The sequence below is a fragment of the Mobula birostris genome, chromosome 5, assembly GCF_030028105.1.
Source record: "Mobula birostris isolate sMobBir1 chromosome 5, sMobBir1.hap1, whole genome shotgun sequence".
Lineage (NCBI taxonomy): Eukaryota > Metazoa > Chordata > Chondrichthyes > Myliobatiformes > Myliobatidae > Mobula > Mobula birostris.
In genome coordinates this window covers 40,238,889-40,266,391 of record NC_092374.1, presented here as the reverse complement: position 1 = coordinate 40,266,391, position 27,503 = coordinate 40,238,889, and the positions used below count along the sequence as shown (strand labels likewise).

At 39.8% G+C, this 27,503-nt stretch overlaps 1 protein-coding gene across 2 annotated transcripts in view; it reads left to right on the top strand.

The window, feature by feature from the left end:
• Positions 1–27,503, top strand: part of fcho2 (FCH and mu domain containing endocytic adaptor 2) — a 216,065-nt gene that overhangs the window by 126,439 nt on the left and 62,123 nt on the right. For both annotated transcript variants that reach the window (XM_072257932.1, XM_072257931.1), the window contains one exon: positions 10,601–10,716. In XM_072257932.1, the coding sequence (XP_072114033.1) occupies positions 10,601–10,716 (116 nt within the window). The remainder of the gene's footprint in view (positions 1–10,600; positions 10,717–27,503) is intronic.

Below are 27,503 nucleotides of genomic sequence, written 5' to 3'. Positions count from 1 at the left end.
GGATCGAAAGCGTACTCGGGGGCAGACTCGACTGGTTTCCAACCTGGAAGCCTCTGCTTCCGGGTCCGGCGCTGATGTCATTGCACCACCAGCCGGCCCCTGACCTTAGGCTTCAACTCGATTTTCCTGCCCAATCCCGACAATTCTGTATTTATCTGTGTTAACTGAAGATTATTGCAAATGTCTTTGATGTACTTATTTTAGGAAAGCTTTCAATACCAAAGAGAAATAATATGGTTAAAAGTTAGGTTTATGGAGAGAGGTTTTAGATTTTCATTTGAAACAGATTTAAAGGGTGAAATGGTCTGTTCTTGTTTCTAAACTGCTGTGCATTGGCTGTTTAATTGCTCGCCATCATTCGACAATTTGATGTGGCAGAACTGCAGAATTGTCAACTAAGGGATTGCTAAGCTCCTTCGCCAATATATCTCTTTTGATCATTAGGGATGCATGTAGGCCTGCATATGGTTCTGCAAGTATATGTTTAGCTTCACCTGGTGATGCTCCTAGCATATTCTTCTGTAGCCTGTATTAATCCACAGTTGGTCCTCCAGCTCAGTGTAAATAGCATATGGATGAATGTGCAGGGCCATAAAATTACAGTAAACATTTTTGACATCCTGTCCATCGCATTAAACACAGTACCTCATGACTGCCCAGTTTTGAGCTCCTAGTATGTTTTGAATCTATTGGACTTAGATAGTGGCAGGCAAAAACACAATAATGGGTGTTCTCAGTGTAAGAACATGATCTCTTCTTCCAACTTTGTCATAAACAGGTGCATCTGTAAGAATGAAGTTGTGAGTTGGTCCTTTTTCAATGTGATTGCATTCTTTGTTATTGTTACCAAAATTTTCTGTGTATTACAAGCTTACACATCAAGAATGGCAGGCATGCACAGTGATATTTAGCAAATGGAAAGAAATGCATATTTTGATGTCATAGCAAGGGTTAGCAAGAGGATTGCAGCTTGATTTGTATTGGTCAGTTTTTCAACTGCCCACTCACGTCATCTGTTCTGATATCCCATCAAATCGCCTTCCCTTGATAATCAAATTTGTGATCTTGCCATCTCAAACACGACTACCCTGATCGCACTGATTCCACCCTTCCCTGAACCACCACATGTTTTCTCAACCATTCTCTTTCCTATATTTTTCTGCATGCAAGGCCCAGGATCATATTAAAATATTGCAACTAGGCCACACACAAAATAGGCATGGTACTGTCTGCTTCTATTTTTTTTCTTAAAAGTCATCAAATCCATCAGTGTCTTACTGCATTTTCAATAATCTTTTTTAATAAATTTTGGAAGAAGGGCGTATGTCCTTTTATGAGTAACTCCCTTGACTATAACAATGTCACTCACTTCACAAAATGCTTTTTTAATTTTAATGGATGATAAAACCGTTCACATACAAAAGCCATGAATTTGCTTTACCTTAAATTACTGCAGGGATGACAATTAACAGAATAAAAATTATAAGAGCATTTTTATTATGTGAACGGTTTGATCATCCAATAAAATTATAAAAGCATTTTGTGAAGTGAGTGACATTGTTATTGTCAGATCTCAAAGGTAATGAGGAAAAGTTTAGAAATGAAAATCGTCTGTTGGAAAAAAGTGAACATAATGTTTTTTTGTATGGTAATAAAATATTCTCTTGTCACCAGTGGTGGTTATAAGCATGTTGGAAAATTTGTGCATGAATGACAGTAGTAAAAGACTCAGATGGCAAAAAAAACCATTGAAACAAAATGAAAGTTGCTGGAGACCCGCCTTTATAAATAGATGCTGACAGACTTCTGATTTTTTTTTAGTAAGTTCCATTTCCCCCAGAAGTTATCACGGTTTATTGTTTTACAATATTGAATCACAGTGGATTTAATTTGGTTTTTTTTGACACTGATCAACAGAAAAGGACTCTTTTGTGTCAAAGTGAAAACAGATCTCTACAAAGTGATCTAAATTAATTACAAATATTAAATGCAAAATAATTGAAGCACAGGTGTTCAACTGCTTAAAGTCAGTATTTAATAGATGCACTTTTGGCAGCATCTACAGCCGTGAGTCTGTGTGGATAGGTCTCTATCAGCATTGCACACTTGAATACTGCAATTTTTCCCATTCTTTATAAAACTGCTCAAGCTCTGAACTTTCTCTTTGCCATTCTCCTATAAAGCTGCGACCAGTGAAGCACCTGGGCAGCAGTTGTTGTATGCGCTGACTCTCTCATCTCAGCCACTGAAGCTTGTAACTCTTCCAGAGTTGTCATAGGTCTCTTGATGGCCTCCTTCACTATTCGCCTTCTTGCATGGTCACTCAGTTTTTGAGGAAGGCCTGCTCTGGGCAGATTTATAGCTGTACCATATTTTTTCCATTTCTTGATGATTGACTTAACTGTACTCTCAAGGGATATTCAGTGTCTTGGAAATTTTTTTTGTATCCACTCCTGACTTGTGTTTTTCAATAACCTTTTCGCAGAGTTGCTTGGAGCATTCTTTTGTTTTCATGGTGTAGTTTTTGCCAGGATACTGACTCACCAGCATTTGGACCTTCCAGTTACAGGTGTTTATTTACTGCAATCAATTGAAACACTTTGACTGTCTGTATCTTGTTTTACGGCGGTTGAAACACTTTGACTGCACGAGTGATCACCATTTAACTAATTATGTGACTTCTAAAACCAATTGGCTGCACCAGTGATGATTTGGTGTGTCATACTAACTGGGGTGGGGGGGGGGGTGAATACTTAAGCAATCAATTATTTTGTGTTTTATAATTGTAATTAATTTACATCATGAAAGAGTCTTTTTCTGTTGATCAGCATAATAAAAAGCCAAATTAAATCCACTGTGCTTCAAAGTTGTAAGACAATAAAACATGAAAACTTCCAAGAGGGGTGAATACTTTTCATACGCACTATAATTGTGCAAAAGTCAGAGCAGAAAGAAATGTGCAAAGCTATAATTGAATGCTCTAAATCTGCATTCATATAGTATTCATAACAAGGCAGGTAAAAATTAAATGGGCAAAACCTAATACCCCTTACAGTGACAAGGTTACTTTGACCTAAGATGTTGGTGGAAGTTTTACAAGGTCCCAAAAAAATAAAAGTAGTGATGAGTCATATTATTTTTATAGTATGACTAGAAAATTATACATGTATATGTATACAGAGGGAAATTTCCTCATGTCATTATTAATTTTGTTCCCATTTATTTTACATCTATAACCTCTAGTCCTTGACCTCTCCACCAGGAGGAGCAGCCTCCCACTCTCCATTCTATGCTGTCATGAGCACTTATTATTTTAGGAAACATATCAGATCTCCCCTCAGTTTTTTCCTCTAATGAAAACAGTACCACCCTCTCTAATCTATCCTAAGTACAGGGGGACAGCGTTGTAGTATAGCATTTAGTGTAATACTATTACAGTGACACAAGTTCATTTCTGCCACTATCTGTAAAGAGTTTGTAGATTCCTTCTCTGACTGTATGGGTTTTGTCAGCGTGCTCCAGTTTCCTCCCATGTTCTAAAGGCATGTGAGTTAGTAGGTTAATTGGTCATATGGATTTAATAGGGCAGCATGGGCCAGGAGGGCCTGTTACCATGCTGTGTCTCTAAATAAATAATAATTTATGATCATTTGGATGCTAGCCTTCATCAGATGGGCATTAAGGACAAGAATTGGGATATCATGTTACAATTGTACAAGGCAATGAAACCACACACGGAGTATTGTGTGCTGTTCTGGTCAACCAGATATAGGAAGGATGTAATTAAGCTGGAAAAGATATTTAAAGTATTTAACAGGATGTTTCTAGTTGTGGATTGCAAGAGTTATAAGGAGAGACTGGATAGGCTAAGGCTTTTTTCCCTGGAGTGTGGGAAGCCGAGGAGTGACCTTATGAAGTTATATAGAATAATATATGAAAGGAGCATAATTAGGGTGACTGGTCACTGTCCTTTTTCCAGCAGAGGCGAGTCTAAATCTAACGTTAGGTTTAAAGCAAGAGGGAAAAAATTCAATGGGAACGTGAGAGGAAAATTTTTCACGCAGAAAATGTTTCTGCATATCTCCAGAGAGGTGTTTAAAAAAAACACCTAGAGGAACTCGTGGTTAGGCAGCATCTGTAGAAGGAAATGGACTACCAATGTTTTGGGTCAAGACTCTTCATCTTGAATGTTCCTATTTGCTTCAGATTCCAACATCTGCAGTCTTTATGTTTCTAGCAAAGATAGTCTGACCACCTACCCTTGACCAATGGCATGACCACTGCTGAATCCCCCGTCTTTAATATCCTGGGGATTGCCATTTCCAGAAAATCAGATAGACCAACCACATAAGTACTACAGCTAAAGTTTCACCAATTTTGAAGAACATGGATGGTTCTAAAGAGCATTAGGATAGCACCTGTGGAATATTTACAACTTAATGCATAACTGGTAACCAAACCCTTTTCTGCTTATGAATATGGTCAAACAATGGGCCATATTCAAATTTGATGGAGATCATTTTGAGGAAAAATCTCTCTCCAAACATAATTGGAGCTGCTAGCAGGTGCTTACAGTCTTCATACTGAATTTGTAAATGTTGCTACAACAAACCAGTGAAAGAGTAAATGGAGGGAAGCTGTTTCTATTAAGTGATGGCTCATAGGATAAAGGATCAAAGATTAAAATGGAAGAGCTTAAGGTACAGATGAAAATTTTTTTTAACAAATTGAATGATGATCCAGAACCCACTGTGTGTTAGGAAACAGACTCAGTTGGGACATGAAAGAAGGGCAATGGATGAAGCAAGTGAAGGAAAAATAATTGCAGAGCTATGACAATAGAGCCAGCAAGTAATTAGAACATCAGAATGTTCCACTTCAAAGCCACGTGACCACCAGTGCCCATAAATCAAAAATGAATAATAAAAGTAAAAATTACAGGAATTAGTAAAATTTACAAGATGATCAGAGTCTCAGGATAATGGTTTTATTTCTGTTAGATCAGAGAAAAGTAATGCTTAAAATGCTTAAAATTTTGACCGCAGCGAATATCAAAATGCTGCCATCCTTAGATAGAAACCTTAGAGTAGGATTCAACAAGTAAAAAATAATTTATACTGAGTTGGAGTATGGAAAACCTTCCTGAGGTGTAGATTATTGCAGTTTTGAATGGAAATTTGGCTAAACCAAAGAAGATAACAGAACAATTGACTTAATTTTGCATTTTCTAAGAGTGGCAGGAGACAAAATCATAAGTTTCTCCTGTGGTGGAAACATTATGGTTTAGTAGATGTTAGATGCTATTTTTACTGTGACCATCTCAATCACTATTTTGCCTAGTTCACGAGAACAAGGAAATTCTTTCAGTATAATTGCCATTGCCCTGATTATTAATAGATTGAATTTGTTTTGTTAGTGGACTTTTAAAATGTAATCATTCTGGCATTATGTTTCGTTAACTAGTTGTGCTTTCGTCTTCCTCCTTGTTTTTCTTAACTTTGTTCCTAGCTTTTCCTTTCCTTCCAGTAAGTAACACTTCTGAGATACACACACTATTTACATCAGGTAAATAAGACTCTATTGAAAAGCTGTAATATTGAACTTCTTTTTTGTGCCCTGTTATGCAGCAAAGTGGTTTTATAATGGAGAATTGAAGAATAGCAATCAAGCTTTTAAAAGGCAACAAAAGTACAAAGCATCTTATTAATTAGCTTGTTGAGGTGTCTTCAACAAGGTTATAGGAATGCTCAAACAAAATTTTTCTACTTTGTTATATTTGAAATATTGATTATTAAGGATTATTTGAATAGTTAGACAGTAATACCACCTTGCTGATTGATATGTAGAAAATAAGTGTGTGTTATGTCATGTCTTGATGCATATGGCTTTTTTTCAAAAATGCCTGTTTTAGTTTTGCCCACTTGATCTACAAATAACATGAATACTGACATAACAAATTCCAGAGCTTTGCAACGTAAAGAGATATTGTACTATAATTGATGAAATTTCTTGGATATTTTAACAATTTGGAAACCCAAAATCTTTCATCTAAATTGTACTAGAGACAAGCATTATGATGTATTGCTTCTATTACTGTAGTTTCATTGATTATCCCATTTATTTGAAGGATTCATTAAAATTTTTTAAAGTTAATGGTAGATCAAATAGTTAGCATATTTGAAGGAAGCCACTTAATGATGTACTTAGCATTTTATAGGGCAGCTAATAATTGGTCAATGGAGATCAAAAAGTTTTGTAGAACCTGTTTGGGGAGCAGTCGATGTTCATTGAACAGTAGTGTATAGCATAGATAGATAGATAAATACTTTATTGATCCCAAAGGAAATTACAGTGTTGCAGTAGCATTATAAGTGCACAGTTTGACTCCTATAACAGAGCCAGCCTTTCTAATCAGTTTATTGAACCTGTTGGCATCACCTGTACTGATGTTGTTGTCCCAGCACACCACTGCATAGAAGATTGTACTGGCAACAACAGACTGGTAGAACCTGTGAAAGAGAGTCCCGCATACGTCAGTCTCCTCAGGAAGTAGAGGCAACTCTGGCTTTTCTTGTACACAGCCTCTGTGTTGTGCTCCACTCAAGTCTGTCATTCCTGTGCACCCCCATGTACTTGTAGGTCCTCAGCACATCCATGTCCTCACCCTCCATAGTAACAGGGAGCAGTGCAGGCTTAGTCTTCCTAAAGTTCATCACCATCTCGTTTGTCTTACTAATGTTGAGCTGCAGATGATTCAGCTTGCACCATTTGGCAAAGTCCTCCACCAGGGCCCTGCATTCATCTTCCCAACTTCCCCTTATACACCCAACTATTGCTGAGTCATCAGAGAATGACTCAGTGCTGTATTGAAGGTCCGAGGTATATAGGGTAAACAGGAAGAGAGCTAATACAGTCCCCTGTGAGGCCCCAGTGCTGCTTATAGCCATATCTGACACGCAGCTCTGAAGTTGCACATATGGCCGCATAGTTAGTTGATCATATTTTAGGTCTATAATTATGATTTCTTGGCATTGGATTTTGTCTTGGTAATTAAAATGAATAATTGGAAAGTGAGAAGTAGAACTCCTTTGATTATAGGATGAATTTAGTAAATTATAAAAGCAATTGATGGAGTTAACAATTCTAACCCCTCGTCTAAGGATGTTCAAAGTGGTTTTCCACAGTAATATCAGAAAGTTAAGATTCAAAAGCCCTGGTCTTCATTTTTGCTTTAATTTATTAACCTTCACTTTATTTACAATTTCTTTAGTACTTACTACCACTTATGTTTACTGTGATTAATATTTTGAACTCGTACAAGAATGTACAATTTTGTTGTATAAATTTTCTATAATTTCATTTTACCAGCTAACCACTTAAGGGATGAAATGTTCATTTAATTGCATTGTATTTTCAATTAGATAACTGACCTTAAAAAGTTAACCCTATTCCTACACCCATCTTACTAATGAGTTATGACTAACATTTTATTAATATTGTAGTCTTGATAGTTTCATAAATTTTAAGAGAATTAAGCAATGTGTATCTATTGTAGGTTGTTTATTCTCAAACCATGGGAGACAATCTCAATAAAACTCATTTAGATAGCTTAGTTGTTTTGAGTTGGAATAAATGCCTCATGAGGATGATGGTGTATATCATAAAGTTAATTTTCGACACTTTTTATTGCATATATTTCGCAAGCTTTTAACTTTTCCTTTTCCTTCAGCTGAATTAACATGGCATGAAGGGAGCTCAAGTTTCTCAAGCCCTAATTCACCATGGGGTGTAGAATATGAGTCCTCAGTGAAACACCAGTCAAGCTGTGAGTCTAAGTGTTCTAGTCCTGATATAGGTTTTAGTGTAGCAGCAATTTTAGAAACCTTAAATGGCCATACTTTCATTCCTACTTCACGGACTCAGTGGATTTCCTTTAATGATGAGCTAAATTCAAGCAGACCTCTAAACTTAGAGTTAAAGGAACCAGCACAAGTTAAAGCTCCATCAAACTCCAATCCTCCTGTGGCCTCCTTTCAGTTGTCGTCTTCCAACAGCACTTTTGATGACCAAAGTGACCTTCAGAGTGATTTTACAGGCAGCAAGAAACCACCAATTGAAGAGAATGACACTGGAAGTTTTACATCCTCAGCATCTCAAACTATGGATGTTAGTTTAACGCCTGTGGTTACTCATTTAAATAATGGTATGCCAAATATGATTGTATGAACTACATAATGTTTTATGCCTTGGATATTAATATCAATGCTCTTTTCTTCAAAGTGAAGTAGTTTGGATACATTTCTTTTAATAGATAGGATCATTAAATTGTGCACCTTTGCACTCATGCAAGTGTGATTGCACTGACTATACCAAGCTACTTCACTGTAATCTGCAAATTTTCTGTAACCTGTATAACTTTGACACTATGTTCTAAAAATAGCATTCTACTTCTTGTGTTCAATTAGAGTAATTTGCAGATAATCTAGTACCTTAAATTTGGGTTGATGTTATTTGGGGTCAGATAATTAACTCCTACTGATCATTTTTGAATGGGAAAATTAGTTTATTACAAAGATTAATAGTTTTAAATTTGTAATTGAAAAATCACTATGCGTGGGTGCTATTAAAGTAATGGAAGAGTAAGAAAAGTGATACAAGAATGGTGCAATGTATATTTTGGTTTTAAGGTTAAGGTTTTAAGTCAGATAGATAAGAAGGTTCTTTCTAAAACAGTTAGTCCTCAGACTGTTCAGCCAATATGTTTTGAAAGTTTTGTTCTGTAACATTAGAAAAAAATCTCTTGAGCATGTGTACTCTTCCATCTGAAACAATGGTCATTGGATGAATTACTTGTAAATTTGTACTTCTATATTTCAGCCTGTGACAATTTGATTTTGATTTACTGCATCCTCACTGGGAGGAGATTGGCTTCCGACGTTTTTTTTATTTAGTATCCATGGAAACTGACATTGTTCCTTAGGAACCTAAATCCTTAGTTAACTGGGGGTGATTTGTAGATTGGCATCTGATTAGTACAATCAATGCAAAGTAAGTGAGGTCAATAGATCTGCTGTTAGTGGTAGAGCATTCATCTAGGTTTTACAGAACATGTCCTTGAAGATCTGGGTATGTATTTTCTTGTAGGCTGGTAGAAATTTAGATTGTTCTGTCCCTGACCAGAAAGGGTTCAATTTGATCAGATATTGGAATCTGTACTTGACAGATAAAATAAGTGCTACAGCCTGGAGGCACAGTGCGCTGAAATGTGTTATAGCACATATCATCTGATTAATGCTCCCACTAAATTAAGTGCCTACCAGAAGTTAGACATATTTGCTACAATGTCGAACTCTGAGATGATTAGAGTGAACTGTGTGTTGTCTTGATTAATTAGCCATTGAATTATTTTGCACTCTTGGAGGCTGTTTCAGAAATGCAGTTATGGAGACCTTATCATAAGCAGTTTGGGCAATGATGTCCACATATGCAATGATGTTGCATACGGCAAGAGGAATGGATTTGAATTAAATATGCTAATATCAAGGTGGAAAGATAACTGCATTTTCAGGTTAAAATGCCTCTTTTTAATTGTTAGATTAAACTCCACTTTCGCTAAGGCTTGCACTATTAAACTATATATATTGCATAAAGGATGATAATATTCAGATTCTCCCATCTCATGTTGATTAGCTAAAACAGGAGCTTTTTTGATGCATTAAAGCTTAAGCTTGGGAAGACCACTCCTTCAAATCACATTGTCTTAAATTTATTAATGTTTTTTAACCAAGAAGATTTTTTAAAAATGATAATCAAAACTTTTTTTTAGTTTTGTTATTTTGTTCATGACTGATATTGATACCTATTATATCATAGCCTTTTTTGTGATCATTGAAACCAACAAATCAATTAATGGTAAAGTATTTTTGGAGCTTCAGTCATTTTGTATTAATAGAGGTGATGGAAAGAGAACAATTGCAGAGAAACTTTCAACAAAGAAAACAAGTGTTCATTCCTGTTTTGAGATGAAATGACTAATCATCAAAAATACATCTAACTTGCAACAATTGCTGCTTAAGTACAAAATTTAAAATTATGATTTTGTTATATGAAAATATTTGAACTTAACTCACAAGACATGGTGAATCACATTGTTTAGAAAACTGACAAAATAGCAAAGTAATCTACAAGCTATATTGAAAACTCTGAAACCGGGTGAGGATCTGTTTGGAAGGATTTTTGTTACTATTTCCTGCAACCTGCATTTGTTCATTGGGATTAGTTTTGATTCTTGAATATGCCTCGTTTTCAAAGATGTATATTTATGAGGGTATTCACCTTTATTATTCAGTGTAAGTTTGATTTCTTTTTAGTGCTATAACAAGAAATTAGTTTAAGTTAAGGTATATAGTTAAGTGATTACTACTTTATGCAACATTCTTCACAGTTCTCTTCACTGCGTGTGAAAATATTCTTTAAAAGTGGTTGGATGCATGGGGAACAACATCTTTAGACATTTTATGAATTAGTATATCTCATTTGAAATTTTACTTTTTCTTCTCTCTGATTACCCTTCCTCCCCATCTCCCCATCTCCCCACCAGTATCACCCCCAGCAAGGCCTACCACCCCACTAAATACAGGTATGATTGTGCCACCGCCACGTCCTACATCCAGACCAAAGCTTTCAACAGCAAAATTGGGCGGAATCAATGAAATTGTAAGGCTCTTTTTTTGTTATACTACAGATCATTTTAGCATTGCAGAATAATGTTCACACATAAAGTTTGTTTAACAAAATATTAAAATATTTTCTCTGCTATTACAGATGTTTTTAAATTATTTCTTAAGTATTGAGATAAATACTAGGTCAAACATTTGTTTTGTTTTATTTTGTAGATATTAGGGAGGAGGGAAAATAAGTGATGATAGACATTCCAATTTCTTCTTCATTCAATCAGGTTATTAGGTTGATGAACTACGTAAATTTCATCTATTATGCATTCAGTGGCCACTTTATTAGGTACACCTGCTCATTAATGCAGCTATCTAATCAGCCAATCGTGTGACAGCAACTCAGTGCATAAAAACATGCGAACATAGTCTAAAGGTTCATTTGTTCAGACCAAACATCAGAATGTGGAATAAGTGATTCTGACTGTAGAATGATCCTTGGTGCCAGATGGAGTGATTTGAGTATCTCAGAAACTGCGGATCTCCTGGGATTTTTGCGTACAACAGTCTCTAGAGTTTACAAAGAATGGGTCAAGAATCTGAAAAACATCCAGTGACCGGTGGTTCTGTGTGCAACAATGCCTTGTTAATGAGAGAGTTCAGAAGAGAATAGCCAGACTGTTTCAAGCTGACAGAAAGGTGACTCTAGCTCAAATTACTTCACATTACAACAGTGGTGCCAGAAGAGCATCTCTGAATGCACAACACATTAAACTTGAAGTAGATGGGCTACAGCAGCAGAAGAGCACAGGCATGTACTCAGTGGTCACTTTATTAGGAACAGGAGCTACTTAATAAAATATCCACTGATCGCAGGTGGATGATAGAAGAATCCTGATGACCATGTAAGACAGAATTGGAAGAGTGATCACCTTCCATGTCTTAAGGGAATATCACAATTGTCATAGACAAATGAATCACTGATATCTACTATAAACCCCCAACTCCCACACTAACCTCAACTACACCCTGCCCCACTCCACCTGTCTCTCAGCTTCTCTGTCTCAGTCACATTTTTTCTCAAAATGAGGCTTTCAGCTCTAGGACTGCTGAAATGTCGCCCTACTTCAGGAAATGTGGCTTCCCCTCTTCCTTGGTTGACAGAGCCTTTAGATGCATTTCCCCTATTTGTTGCACAACTGCTCTCATTTCCTCCCCAGCTCTCCACAGACAACAGAAGTAGAATTCCATGGTCAACACCTTTCACCTCACTTGCTTCCACATCTAGCATTTCCAATGGAATTCCACCACCTGCTACATCTTTCCCTTTCTCTTTCTTTCAGCAAGGACTACACTGTACATGGCTTCCTGGTCCGCTCATCTCTTCTCACCAATCCGACCCACACCCTGGTTCTGAGTCTTCACATAAGCATTGAAGTACTTTTTTTAAAGTGGTTTGAGCATTTTTTTCCTCTTCTTCCTTATCAGACTCTGGGTAAAAAGGCTTTTCTTTGTCGTATAAATCTGGCCCCTTTTTGCGAACGCAAATAGATCCTTCTTATGAAAATCTGTTCATAATTTTATATCCATCAAAAACATCTCCCACGGCTTCTTTTGTTGCAGAGAAAACAGCTCTGATCTCTAGTCTTTCCTCAAAGCTTCAATTTATGAATACTACAATATGTTCATACATTCCCACTGCAATTTTTGAGTGCAATCATATTTGCATTGTAAGCAATGATCAGAACTGTATGCAGTAGTCAAAATTTATAAGTAAATTAGCAGAATGTAATAAGTAGAAATTCAAGAACGTAGATGGTGACAAAAGACAGAAAAGAACATATTGCAGTGTACGTCAGGAATCATGCAGAGGCAAATTAAATTGAACTGTAGAAGTAATTTAGAAAAATTTCAAAGCACACAGGTTTCTAACTTTAATTGGGCTAACATTATCACTTAGAAAGCATTAATAAGGGGTAATGTTGCTAGGGCTACCATTCACAAAGTCAGAGTTATAAATCATGATAACAGGCCCTTAGCCTAACTTGTAAAGCCAACTAAGTTGCTTACCTAAGCCAGTTCTATTTGTGTGTGTTTGGCCCACATCCATCTAAAGTTTTCCTTTTCACATACATGTCTTTTAAACATTATAATTGTACCAGCCTTTACAACTTTGTCTGGAGTCTCACTCGGCAGATGCTGTACCCTCTGTATAAAAGGGTTGTCCTTCATGTCCATTTAAATGATTACCCTTGCACATAAAATCTTTACCCTGTAATTTTAGATTCCCCTGCCCTTGGTAAAAGAATGTGATCCATCACCCTATCGATGCCCTTTATGATTTTATATACCTCTATAAGGTTACTGCTCAGCCTCTTATATCCAGAGGAAAAAAGTCTTGTACTCCAGAGGGAAAAAAAACCCAGTGTCCATTATCTCCTTAAAACTAAATCCCTGTAGTCTCAGATATACCCTCTTGAATTTTTTTCTGTACATCCTTCCCATAGCTAAACAATCAAAACTGCACACAAAATCGCATTACACCCGAAATCGGGTACTCAGTGTCCTGATTAATATAGGCTAGTGACCCAAGTATCTTTTTAATTTAATTTTATTTAGGGATGCAGCATGGGAACAGGCCCTTACTGGCCCATCGAGCCCGTGCCACCCAATTACACCCATGTACCAATTAACCTACTAACCTGTCTTTTGTACTTCTTCTTTCCCACCCTGTTACCTGTGTGGTCACTTTCAGAGAATTCTGTACTTGTACCCTTCAGTCTCTGTACTACAACACTCCAAAAACCTATTTACTATGTAAGCCCTGACTATTTTAATTCCCCAATTTGTAATATGTTACACTTGATCCTGTTGTCGTCTTAAATAACCTTCACTATACCACAAATTTTGATGTCATTCACAATCTTTATATTTATGCCAACTACATTCTCATCCAAGTCATTATTATAGATGATGGACCACAGTGGACCCAAAACCAACCTTTGTGGCACATGACTGGTCACAATCTGAAAAAGCATCCCTTCACTATCATCCTCTGAACCCTACCTCCAAGCCAATTCCTATCTGCAATGTCATTGTCTCAGAACACTTTTGGTATTCTGTTTACTTTGAAATTTTATTGTCAGCATGAGTTTATGAAAGGGAAAACATGCTTACTAAATCTATTGGGATGGTTTAAGTTAAACAGTCCTGTGCAAAAGTTGTAGGCACGTGTAAAAAAATTCTGTAAAGTGAAGATGCTTTCAGAAATCATGAAATTAAAAGTATCAAAAAAAAATTACTACTAAGTGCATTAAACAGTAAAATATAAACTAAATCAAATAAATGTTGTGACTACTCTTTGCCTTTAAAAGTACATCAATTCTCTAAGGTATACTGTAGTGCAATTTTATAAGAAAGTCCGCTGGTAGCATCTTGGAGAACTTGCTACAGTTCTTCTGCAGACTTTGGGTGTCTTGGTTGCTTCTGTCTTTCCAAGTAATCCCAGACAGCCTCAATGTGTTTAGATCAGGGCTTTGCCTAGGCCATACCATCTGAAACCATATGATAGGTCCTACATAAGAATTTGGTGCACATGGGATTGAGAATAATTTTTCAGTATGGATTGAGAATTTATTGATAAACAGTAAACAGAGCAGGAATAAATGCAACTTTTTCCAAGAGGGCAGTGAAGTGCCCAATGATCGTGCTATTCCCTAACCATTCACAAACTACTTGTCAATGATTTGCCTGAGGGAACTAACAGAGTACATTAAAAGTGGACAGTAATGTTAGAGCTATAGAACTCTACAGCACAGAAGCAGGACCTTTAACCCATCTAGTCCGTGCCAAACCATTAATCTGCCTAGTTCCATCAACCTGCACCCAAACCACAGCAGGCCATACCCCTCCCATCTGTGAACGTATCCATATTTTTCTTAAATGTTGAAATCAAGCCCACATCCACTGCTTGCACTAATAGCCCATTCTACACACTCATCATCCTCTGAGTGAAGAAGTTCCCCCTCATGTTCTCCTTGACATTTCACCTTTCACCCTTAATCCATGATCTCTAGTTGTGGTCTCACCCAACCTCAGTGGGAAAACCCTGTTTGCATTTACTCTATTTATACCCCTCATAATTTTGTATGCCACTATCGAGTTTCCCCTCAATCTTCTATGTTCCAGGGAATAAAGTTCTAACCTATTCAACCTTTCCCTATAACTCAGGTCCTCAACCTTATAAATTTTCTCTGTACTCTTTCAATCTCATTTGTATGAGTTGCATGCCATCTTGGACAATGTCTCCCATCCACTACATAATGTACTGGTTGGGCACAGGAGTACATTCAGCCAGAGACTCATTCCACCGAGATGCAACACCGAGTGTTATAGGAAGTTACTCCTGCTTCTGGCTATCAAACTGTACAACTCCTCCCTTGGAGAGTCAGACACCCTGAGCCAATAGGCTGGTCCTGGACTTATTTCCATCTGGCATAATTTACATATTATTTAATTATTTATGGTTTTATATTGCTATATTTATACTCTATTCTTGGTTGGTGCAACTGTAACGAAACCCTCGGGATCAATAAGGTATGTCTGTCTATCTATCTATATCTTTCTTGTAGTCAGGTGACCAAAACTGCACACAGTGTTTTCATCTGCCTCACCAATGTTTTATACGATTTCAACTCAAATCCTTGCAACTAAGGATCACTAACTGCAAAGTGTTCCTCCTACATAAACTTCTGTCACACTTCCTATCTCATTCCCTAATAAGAGATCTAATATTGCATTCTCTCTAGTTAGTACTTCTTTGTACTGATTAAAGAAACTTCCCTGAACACATGTGACAAACTATTTCCAATCCATCCGTTTTAAAGTATGGGAGTCCAGTCAATATGTGGAAAGTTAAAATCACCTACTATCACAACCTTATGTTTCTTGCAACAGTTTGAGATCTCTCTGCAAATTTGCTCCTCTAAATCCAGCGAGCTGTTGGGTCTTTAATGTAATCCCACTAACGTGGTCATACCTTTCTTATTCCGCTAGACGAGCTCTCCAGAATCTCCTGACTGAGCACTGAGGTGACATTTTCCTGACTAGTAATGCCACCCCTCCTTTAATCCCTCCCACTCATCAGGTCTAAAACAAAAGAACCCTGGAACATTGAACTGCCATTCTAATCCCTCATACAACCAAGTCTCACCAATGGCTACAACGTCATAATTCCAGGTGCTGGTTCATGCCCTAAACTCATCTGCCTTTCCTACTCTTTGCATTGAAATATACACAGCTCGGACCGTTAGTCCACCATGCTCGACCTTTTGTTTCCTGACTTTTTATGTAGGCTAAACAACAATTCTCTCCACAGCCACTCCGCTATCTGTTCTGGTACTCTGGTTCCCATCACCTGCAGCTCTAGTTCTCCCCCCCCTGCCCCCAGTCACCCCAGTTTAGGTGCAAACCATCCCTTCTGTACAGATTCTACTTCCTCTTGAAGAGAACCCAATGATCCAAAAATTTGAAATGCCCCCTCCTGCTGCGCCGTCTCCTTAGCCACATGTAAAACTGTATGATCTTTCTTTTTCTGGCCTCACTAGCACGTGGCTTGGGTAGCAATTCTGAGTTCACAACCCTGGAGGTCCTGTCCTTTAACTTATCACTTTCCATGGACTCACTTTGCAGGACTTTGTCACCTCTCCCACCCATGTCATTGGTACAGACGTGGATCACGGCCGCTGGCTGCTCACCTTCCCACTTTAGAATGCTGTAGATTCAGTCAGAAGAGTTCCTGACCCTACCACTTGGGAGGCAACGTACCATCCAGGGATCTCGTTCTCATCCACAGAACCTCATTTCTGTTCCCCCAACCAATGAATTCCCTATCACTACAGCTCACCTCTTCTCTCGCCTTCCTCCCTGAGCTGTAGAGCCAGGCTCAGTGCTAGGGACTTGACTGCTGTGGTTTTCCTGTGCTAGATCATCTCCGCCCCCCCAAAGGTATCTAAAGTGGTATACCTGTTGTTCAGGGGAACAGTCACAGGGGTACTCTTGCACTGGCTGCCTATCCCCTTCACCCTCCTAATGGTCACCCAGTTACCTGTGTCCTGAACCTTCCTGTGTGTCCTCTCTATCAAACCCCCAGCCTCTTGAATGATCTGAAGTTCATCCTGCTCAAGTTCCAATTCTTTAACACGGTCTGTTAGAAGATGCAGCAGGGACACTGGAGATCACCCCACAGCCCGCAAGAGGAGCATCCCACTATCCTGCCTGTCATCCCCACTGTTCTAAATGTGCAAATAGAAAGAATAAATAACGAAAAAAATTTCTACCTACGGCCTACGCCTTGCCAAAGCCTTGATAAGCCAAAGCTTTAACTCCCACTCTTAACACTGGTCCACTCACATGATTGCCGCTCCACTTAAACCTAACTTCTTTTTGTTGCCCCTTGCTAAGTTCTAATCATGCACAATCTGATATCTCCTTGGGAATTGTGGCACGCAAATTGTACCAACTGCCTCTTCTCAATTTTCTTAGACTCTCTCTCCCACTAATAATCAACAGAAAAGGACTCTTTCATGTCAAAGTGAAAACAAATTTCTACAAAGTAGTCCAAATTTATTACAATTATTAAATACCAAATAATTGATTGCATAATTACTCACTCCCTTTAAGTCAGTATTTAGTTGATACACCTTTGGCAGCAATTACAGCCTTGAGTCTGTGTGGATAGGTCTCTTTATCAGCTTTGCACATCTGGACACTGCAATTTTTTCACATTCTTCTTTATAAAACTGCTCAAGCTCTGTCAGATCGCATGGGAGTCATGAGTGAACAGCCTTTTTCATGTCCAGCCATAAATTTTCAATTGGATTGAGGTCTGGACTCTGACTTGGCCAGTCCAGGACATTAACTTCATTGTTTTTAAGCCATTTCTGTGTAGTTTTGGCTTTATGCTTGGGGTCATGTCTTGCTGGAAAACAAATCTCTCCCAAGTCGCATTTCTTTTGCAGACTGCATTCAGGTTTTTCTCCAGGATTGCCCTGTATTTTGCTGCATTCATTTTACCCTCTACCTTCACAAGCCTTCCAGGGCCTGCTGCAGTGAAACATTCCCACAGCATGATGCAGTCACCACCATGCTTCACAGTAGGGATGGTGTGTTTTTGATGATCTGTGGTATTTGGTTTACACTAAATGTAGCTTTTAGTCTGATGGCCAAAAAGCTCAATTTCGGTTCGTCAGACCATAGAACCTTCTTAGATTTTTAGATTATGAGAACACTCAGTCCTCTTTTATTGTCATGTAGAAATGCGTACATGAATTAAGAAATGATATAATGTTTCTCCAGAGCGATACCACAGAAAAACAGGGCAAACCAAAGACTGACAGAACCACATAATTATAACATATAGTTACAGCAGTGCAAAGCAATACCATAATTTGATGAAGAACAAACCACGGGCACAGTAAAAAAAAAGTCTCAAGGCCCCCGAGTCGATCGACTCCCGAGTCCCCGATAGCAGGCGGCAAAAGGGAGAAACTCCCTGCCATAAACCGCCAGGCACCGTCAACTTGCCGATGCCTTGGAAGCAGCTGACCACAGCCGACACCGAGTCCGTCCACCCAAAAACTTCGTGCCTCCGACCAACCCCTCTGATACAGCCTCCCAAGTGCCATCCTCTGCCAAGCGCCTTCGACCTCGCCCCGGCCACTGAAACAAGCAAAGCCGAGAATTCGGGGCCTTCTGCTCCAGGGATTCTGGTTACCACACAGTAGCAGTGGCAGCAAAGTGGGCATTTTAGAAGTTTCTCCAGATGTTCCTCCGTACTCTCACATCTGTCTCCATCAAATCAGAATTGTGCACGGTACCCTACATGACAGATTACAGATATCATTCACCGGAGAGGCCGCGCGCACTGCCGTCACGCCGCCATCTTCATCTACCTGACTTCAAAGTCTCCCACGTGCCTTCTGGGAAAGCCTAGCTGAGATTTCATGTGAGTTTTTTCAACAGTGGCTCTCTGTTTGCCACTGCAGCTCTACTATAAAGCTGCAACTGGTGAAGCACCCACGCAACAGTTGTTGTATGCGTGGTCTCTCCCATCTCAACCATTGAAGCTTGAAACTCTTCCAGAGTTGTCATAGGTCTCTTTGTGACCTCCCTCACTAGTCCCCTTCTTGCACGTCCACTCAGTTTTTGAGGACGTCCTGCTCTAGGCAGATTTACAGCTGTGCCTTATTCTTTCTATTTCTTGATGATTGACTCAACTGTACTCCAAGGGATATTCAGTGACTTGGAAATTTTCTTGTATCCATCTCCTGACTTGTGCTTTTCAATAACCTTTTTGTGGAGTTGCTTGGAGTGTTCTTTTGTCTTCATGATGTAGTTTTCTGCCAGGATACTGACTCATCAGCAGCTGCATCTTCCAGATGCAGGTGTATTTTTACTATAATCAGTTGAATCACTTTGACTGCACACTGTGATCTCCATTTAACTAATTATGTGACTTCTAAAGCCAGTTGTCTGCATCGGTGATAATTTTTGGCATGTCATATTAAAGGGGGTGAATACTGACGTAGTCAATTAATTAAGATCACTTTGTCGAGATCTGTTTTCACTTTGACACAAGTGTTTTTCTGTTGATCAGTGTCAAAAAAGGCAAATTGATTCGATGTGGTAAAACAATAAAACATGAAAACTTCCAAAGGGGGTGAATACTTTTTATCAGCACTGTATACTAGACTGATCGCAGGACTCGTGCATCAAGAAAAATTGGATCCATTTACTAGAGTTTCCAAGAATGTGGGGCAGGGAATCTCTCTGAAACTATAAAATTCCCAGAAGACTAGGGGAAAAAAAGCAATGGTCACAGCTTTACTATACATGGTAAGTCATTTTGAACTAAGCTGACAAGTAATTTTTTATGTTGAACATTAAAAAAAAATTCTCTATTTGTAATCGTGATACTTGGGTATCTGCATCCATCAATTACATTGCAGGCAGAAAGCCAACTTCATGCTTCCTGTTGATGTAGTGATTTTTTTGAACAGTCATAGAGGTGAAGGCATATGGGGAGAAAGTGAGAAAAGAACACTGAAGTAACTGATCAGCCATCATATTGAACAGTGGAGATGGTCCAAAGGACCAAATTATCTTCCCTTGCTCCTGTTTTCCTTGTTCTTAAATGTACAAGTTATGGATGAACAAAATTTTTGGAAACAAATGCTAAAATATATGATTTGTGTAGCCTTTACAACTTGTGCAAAGGAACATAAAATGGAGCCTGCTCAATCAGCTGTAGTATCATCCAGGAATGTGTCATGAGTTGTTCAAATGGGGTAATGGAAATCCAAACTGAAGCATAGCCTCAGAGCAAAATATAATTGTTAAAAGGCCATCAGAAAAAAGCCAGTAACATTAAAACAACACTTCAAATTGAAGGTCAGTACAAGATGGCAAATATAAAAGATTACTCTCTCAGTATTCACGAAGACAACCTAGTTTTCCCAATGAAGTATGAAGGAAAGAAAACAATATGTATTGATTTGGAGCATTGGGAAATGGTTGGAAGCAGTACCCTAATTATGTTAAACATTTGTTTAGAAATATTGTTCAAGTGATTCAGATTTGAAAATAATATCAAGAAGAGGAATGAAAAGAGGGCAGCCCTCTTGCAGAATCATACATCTTGCTGCTAGTCATCATCTCAACCCGTTTCCCACAACACCCAAGGTCAGGTTATGTATGTTCCTCTGAGACACTGGAATATTTCTGTTGATAATGTAACAATGTAAATATCATTTACAAGATCATTGATTCAGATACAGTAAAGAAAACACAATGAATACGAATTCTTTTATTCCTTTGATAATCATTGGAGAAAGATATTAATTTGTACATGGCCATTGTGACTAAATTATAACCTGAAATATAGGGAAGATGTGGAGGGCCTGGGAAAAAATAGGACATTTCTGTGTATAGAGATGGTGATATCTACATTAGATTTTCCTGAAAAGAGGTGTGATACTTATGATACATGATTATCTGCACCCATCAATTGCCTATCAGGCAGCAAGCCAGTTTCATGCTTCCTGTTGATCATAGTGATTTCTGTAAGCAACCAACCTTGGGAGTTGCAGTTATTGATGTTGCATTCAAATTTGTTCTTCTTGACAAAACAGAATAAAGACACTGTACTAATTTGCTTTTGCTCCACAGATGTTAGCCAAATACCATCTTATGAAGGTAACACGCAACAAATTGCCACAAATGTTGGCACCTGCTGTTGTAAATACCACAGGGTCCCTCTAACTCAGGGCTTCCCAACCTGGGGTTCACGGTCACCTTGTTTAATGTTATCGGTCCATAACATAAAAACAGTTGGGAACCCCTGCTCTAACTTATTCCAGGCACTTGAATCATTCTTTGAAAATATCACTTGCCTGCCGTCTTGCTTTCTGTGTTGCATCTTCATTCTCACTTTTTCCATACTCTGTTCCTATATGCAGTTCCACAGTGCAGTCTTGAGATTAATCATTACTTGATAATCCTTGTGTCCAGTAACAACAACTTGAATTGCTGCAGTGTTGTGTATGGTACAGCAGAACAGCAAACAAAGAAAATTTCATGACTGCGGCATGGATGTTGGACATAACCTTCAGGATTTATTGCTCCTTTTGTGATACACCAACTGGATGTTGAAATAACTTTTCAATTCCAAGTATTCGGCAATATTGACAAAAGACACTAACAATGCACAGTGTGTTAATATAGTAACCTACAATAGCCATTCAAAAGCAGAGATTTATCTGCAGAAATGTTTACTTTTTCATGTGATAACAACATTGCCAACAATGTTCGTATTAATCGTCCTTGAGTACCTTCAAGCTATAGACCAGTGAGTCTCACATCGCTGGTAAGAATAGGATTTGAGTGTTTGGAAAGCCATGGTCTAATTGGGAACAAGCAGCATGGCTTTATTTGGGGCAAATCGTGTCATATTAGCTTAATTCAAGGAGATGATGATAATTGATTATAGAGCTGAGAATGCTCTCTATAAAGATATTAGTAAGGCATTTGACAAGTTCTTTCTTTGAGGCTCATCTTAAAGATTAAGGTGCACGGGATCCTTAGCGAATTATTTGTTTGGATTCAGAATTGGCTTGACCACAGAGATGGAGGATAGTAGTTGATATGACTTACTGTGGCTGGAACTCTGTGACTAGTGTGTTCTGCAGTGTACTGAGACCTCTGATTCAAGATTCAAGACTGTTTAATGCAGTTTCAGTACACAAATGTAAAGGAGAACAAAATAATTATTACTCTGGATCTGATGCAGCATTAAAAATAAACACAATAAGGTAAAGGACATAATAATTAAAAAAAACAAAAGTATAAATATATAAGATAGCTTATGTATGTCCATAAAGTGACAATAGGAACAGGATTGTCTGTAAAGGTGACTGAGAGGAAATAATAAAGTAATGTTGGAATTAGTAGATGGAGGTGTTGAAATGCCTTACTGCTTGAGGAAGTAACTGATTTTGAGTCTGGTGGTCCTGATGTGGATGCTATGTAGCCACCTCCCTGATGGGAGTGGGACAAACAGTCCATGAGCATGATGGGTGAAATCCTTTGTGATGCTCATTGATGGCGGATAGGCTGGTGCCAGTGATGCATTGGGCAGCTTTGACTACCTTTTTGTAGAGCCTTCCTGTCTGGGCAGTTACCACCCCATGCAGTGATGCAGCTTGTAAGAGGAATTGTTGAGCTTTCCCGACTCTAAAGGATGTGTTCTGGGACTATGAGAGATTGTATGAAATGTGTATTCCCAGGAGTTTGAAACTGCTTGCAGTTTCCACTACTGTGCAGCTGATGTAAAGGGGGATGTGAGTGATGTGAGTTCTCCTAAAGTTGATAACCATTCTCTTTGTCCATTTACATTAACGAAAATGTTATTTGCCTGACACCAGGCTTTGAGCTCTTATGTGTTGCAAGATGGTGGTGTGCAGAGACACATTGGCTGCTCCAGCTCCTAATAATGGTGCAAGCTTTAAATTCTTCGATAGTATTTCAAAGTTTTTAGTCAGGGATTTCAGTCGTCCAAAGCTATGCAAATACAGCATCACTGAACTCTATGAGACAAAATTACTTTTATCTGCCAGCTGAAGAGTTAATAGCAGTGTTCAATGGACTAAGCATTCTACAGACAGCAGACCCAACTACAGCAACCTGGCTTAAGTGGCTCAGCCGAGGAAGCAGCAGATGCAGGCTGTGCGAGAGGAAGCAGAAACACTGCAAGAGCATTGGGGCACTAGCTAGGCCGAGAATTCGCCTAACCAGACCAGCAGCACCATCACTTTTCCTGGCAAACATCAATTCACTGGAAAAGAAAATAGACTTACTGAAGCTGAGAATGAACGAGAAATTGCTGCATTCTGGTTTTCACTTAAATGCATTTAAACAACTACATGCCCAATTCAGCATCTCAACACGATGCGATGACTATCCCGCTCATCTAAGGGCTCACTGTTGGAAATCCAAAGGAGGTGGATTTTTTGTGTACATTAACAATGTTTTTTGCACAAATACGTCTGTAGTTAGCGGTCACTATTCTGGAGCAGTTGAACGTCTTACAAATAAATGCTAGCCACATTACCTGCTCAGGGAGTTACCGTTGTGTTCATCACTGCTGTCTCCATTTCCTGCTGCCCCAAACCTGAACACCAGAAAGACACTGGGAGAGATTTACAGTATCATCAACTCTCTACAAAACAGGTATCCAGATGGTCTTCATAATTGCAGGAGACTTCAGTCATGTTCATCTGCATGCATCCTCGAGGACAGTGAGAAAATGGTCGGAGGAGGCTTATGAGGCGCTCCAGGGTTGTTTTGAGGTGACAGACTGGCAGGCACTCTGTGAGCCACATGGAGAGGATATTGATGGGCTCACAGAGTGCATCACTGATTACATCAACTTCTATGTGGACTGCAATGTTCCAACAAAAACTGTCCTTTGTTATTCAAATAACAAGCCATGGGTGACAAAGGACATTAAGGACATCCTGAATGCTAATAAGAGGGCGTTTAGAGATGGAAACAGGGAGGAGCTGAGGGCAATACAGAGGGACCTGAAAGCCAGGATCAGGGAGGCTAACGACGGGTACAGGAGGAAGCTTGAGTGGAAACTCCAGCAGAACAACTTCAGAGGGGTCTAGAAGGGGGTGAGGACCATCACTGGGTTCCGGCAAACTAGCAACAGAGGAGCTGAAGGCAGTGTGGACAGGGCCAATGAACTTAACCTGTTCTTTAACAGATTTGACATTGTGGCCCCTGTCCATCCCCCACATGAGCCATCTGTTGTCGGCCCCCAACCAACACATATTCCACTCTCCCCTCCTACCCCTCCTCACAATCCCCCACCCTGCTCTCCCCTTCCCCACATGAAACCACCACGGTGGGCTTCACAGCTGAACAGGTGAGAAGACAACTGAAATATCTCAACCCAAGCAAGGCTGCAGGACCGCATGGTGTCAGTACCAAGGTGCTCAAAGCCTGTGCCCCTCATTATGTGGAGTACTTTGCCATGTACTCAACCTGAGCCTGAGGCTCCGGAGGGTTCCTGTGCTGTGGAAGACGTCCTGCCTCGTCCCTGTTCCGAAGATGCCGCGCCCCAGCGGCCTCAATGACTACAGACCGGTCGCATTGACCTCCCACATCATGAAGACCCTGGGGAGACTTGTTCTGGAGCTGCTCCAGCCTATGGTCAGGCCACACTTAGATCCCCTCCAGTTCACCTACCAGCCCCAACTAGGAGTTGAGGATGCCATCGTCTACCTGCTGAACCGTGTCTACGCCCACCTGGACAAGCCAGCAAGCACTCTGAGGGTCATGTTTTTTGACTTCTCCAGTGCGTTCAACACCATCCGCCCTGCTCTGCTGGGGGAGAAGCTGACAGCGATGCAGGTGGTTGCTTTCCTGGTGTCATGGATTCTTGATTACCGGACTGGCAGACCACAGTACGTGTGCTTGCAACACTGTGTGTCCGACAGAGTGATCAGCAGCACTGGGGCTCCACAGGGGACTGTCTTGTCTCCCTTTCTCTTCACCATTTACACCTCAGACTTCAACTACTGCACAGAGTCTTGTCATCTTCAGAAGTTTTCGGATGACTCTGCCATAGTTGGATGCATCAGCAAGGGAGATGAGGTTGAGTACAGGGCTACGGTAGGAAACTTTATAACATGGCGTGAGCAGAATTATCTGCAGCTTAATGTGAAAAAGACTAAGGAGCTGGTGGTAGACCTGAGGAGAGCTAAGGTACCGGTGATCCCTGTTTCCATCCAGGGGGTCAATGTGGACATGGTGGAGGATTACAAATACCTGGGGATACGAATTGACAATAAACTGGACTAGTCAAAGAACACTGAGGCTGTCTACAAGAAGGGTTAGAGCCGTCTGTATTTCCTGAAGAGACTGAGGTCCTTTAACATCTGCCAGACGATGCTGAGGATGTTCTACGAGTCTGTGGTGGCCAGTGCTATCATGTTTGGTGTTGTGTGCTGGGGCAGCAGGCTGAGGGTAGCAGACACCAACAAATTCAACAAACTCATTCATAAGGCCAGTGATGTTGTAGTGATGGAACTGGACTCTGACGGTGGTGTCTGAAAAGAGGATGCTGTCTAAGTTGCATGCCATCTTGGACTATGTCTCCCATCCACTACATAATGTACTGGGTGGGCACAGGAGTACATTCAGCCAGAGACTCATTCCACCGAGATGCAGCACAGAGCGTCATAGGAAGTCATTCCTGCCTGTGGCCATCAAACTTTACAACTCCTCCCTTGGAGGGTCAGACACCCTGAGCCAATAGGCTGGTCCTGGACTTATTTCATAATTTACTGGCATAATTTACATATTACTATTTAACTATTTATTATTTATGGTGCAACTGTAACGAAAACCAATTTCCCCCGGGATCAATAAAGTATGACTATGACTATTTTACCAAAATTCCACCAATAGATCACAAAAGCCACTAGGGGAACAAACAGACTGGGCCATGTTTATACAAACAGACATTCCATGCCATCGTCTTGGCCTATCTAAACACATCTCCATAATGTTAATCCCAGCAGGCTAACGGCTGCTGAAAATGGAAATAACAGTCATGAGGGAGATCCACTGAATGGCCTAATGAGGCTATCTCTATGCTTCAGTACTGTTTTGAATAACTAACAGAGAGATAGTCAAGGAAGCCACCACAAACAGAGAAGTCACAGACCTCGAGAACTATGCCTCATCTGTCACTCTCTACGTCAAGTATGGTCATCTCACAGCCCAACCAGAAGCCCTGGCTGAATGCAGCGGTGTGCTCCCTACTAAAAGCTGGGATGCTGCCTTCAAGTCCAGTGACAGAACTACTCTCAGAGCAGCCAGGGGAAATCTCATCTTAGGCATCAAGAGAGCAAAGATCGCCTATGCACAAAAAAATCAGAAATATCTGTCTGATAACGATCCCCATCATATGTGGCTGGGCATCAAAGGCATTACTGACTATGCAAGGAGAAACAACATCCGCTGTACCAGTGACACCCCTCTCCCTAACGTTTTAAGCAACTTCTATGCATGGTTCGAGGCAATGCAACACCGGCCACAAAAACTTACCTCCCCCCAGGTGTGCAGCCACTGACGCGAAAAGGACAACTCAACTCCCATAAGGGCAGCCATGCCAGACAACATCACAGGAGTGTGCACACCATTTCACTGACATCTTCAACACCTCACTCATCCAGACTGCTGTCTCCACATGCTTCAAATTAGCCACCATCATCCCTGTACCAAAGAACTCTCCATCTTCAGAACTAAACAATTACCGCCTGGTGGCACTGATGCCAATGATCATGGAAGTGCTTTGAACAGCTGATAATGGCACATAACAAAAACTTCATTCTTGACAGATTGGACACTCACCACTATGCTTACCAGCAGAACCGCTCTATGACAGATGCCATAGCATCTGTATTAGACCTGGGCCTGTCATACCTAGGAAACAAGGACGCTCATGTCAGAATGCTGTTTCTGGATTTTTTTTGGCACTCAACACTATTGTCCTACAGACCTTGGTGAACAAACTTCTACTCCTCAGTCTGAATACACCACTGTGCAACAAGGTATTGGACGCTAACAAACAGACCTCAGATAATCAGGAATGCACAACCACTCCTCCCTCCCATCATCCTCAACAATGGTGCTCCTCCAGGGCGGTGTGTTGAGCCCATTGATATATATGCACTCATACATGACTGCATATATATGATCTGGTTGAAAACACAGGTGGGGAGGTTAATACGATTTCAGACATTACAAAGATTGGTGATATTTTAGATAGAAGACTGGCAAATGATGCAACATGATATTGATTCAGTTGCAGCTATGGGCAGAGAAACAACAGATGCATTTTAATCTGACCAAATATGAAGTGGTACATTTTGGGAGGTCAAATATAAAGAGACAGTATACTGTTAATGGCAAGATCCTTAACAATGTTGATATGCAGAGAGATCTTAGGGTCCACATCCATACCATTAGGAAAGTGGCTACACAGGTTGATAGGGTGGTAAAGAAGGCATATGGCTTACTAGCCTCAACTGAGGATTTCAAGAGTGAGGAGGTTATGTTGCAGATGTATAAAACTCTAGCTAGGCTACATCTGCGGTATTGCATTCAGTTCTGGTCACCTCCAAACAGGAAGAATGTCAAACTTTGGAAAAGGTACAGAAGAGGTTTACCAGGATGCTCCCTGGATTGGAGGGCATCTGCTAT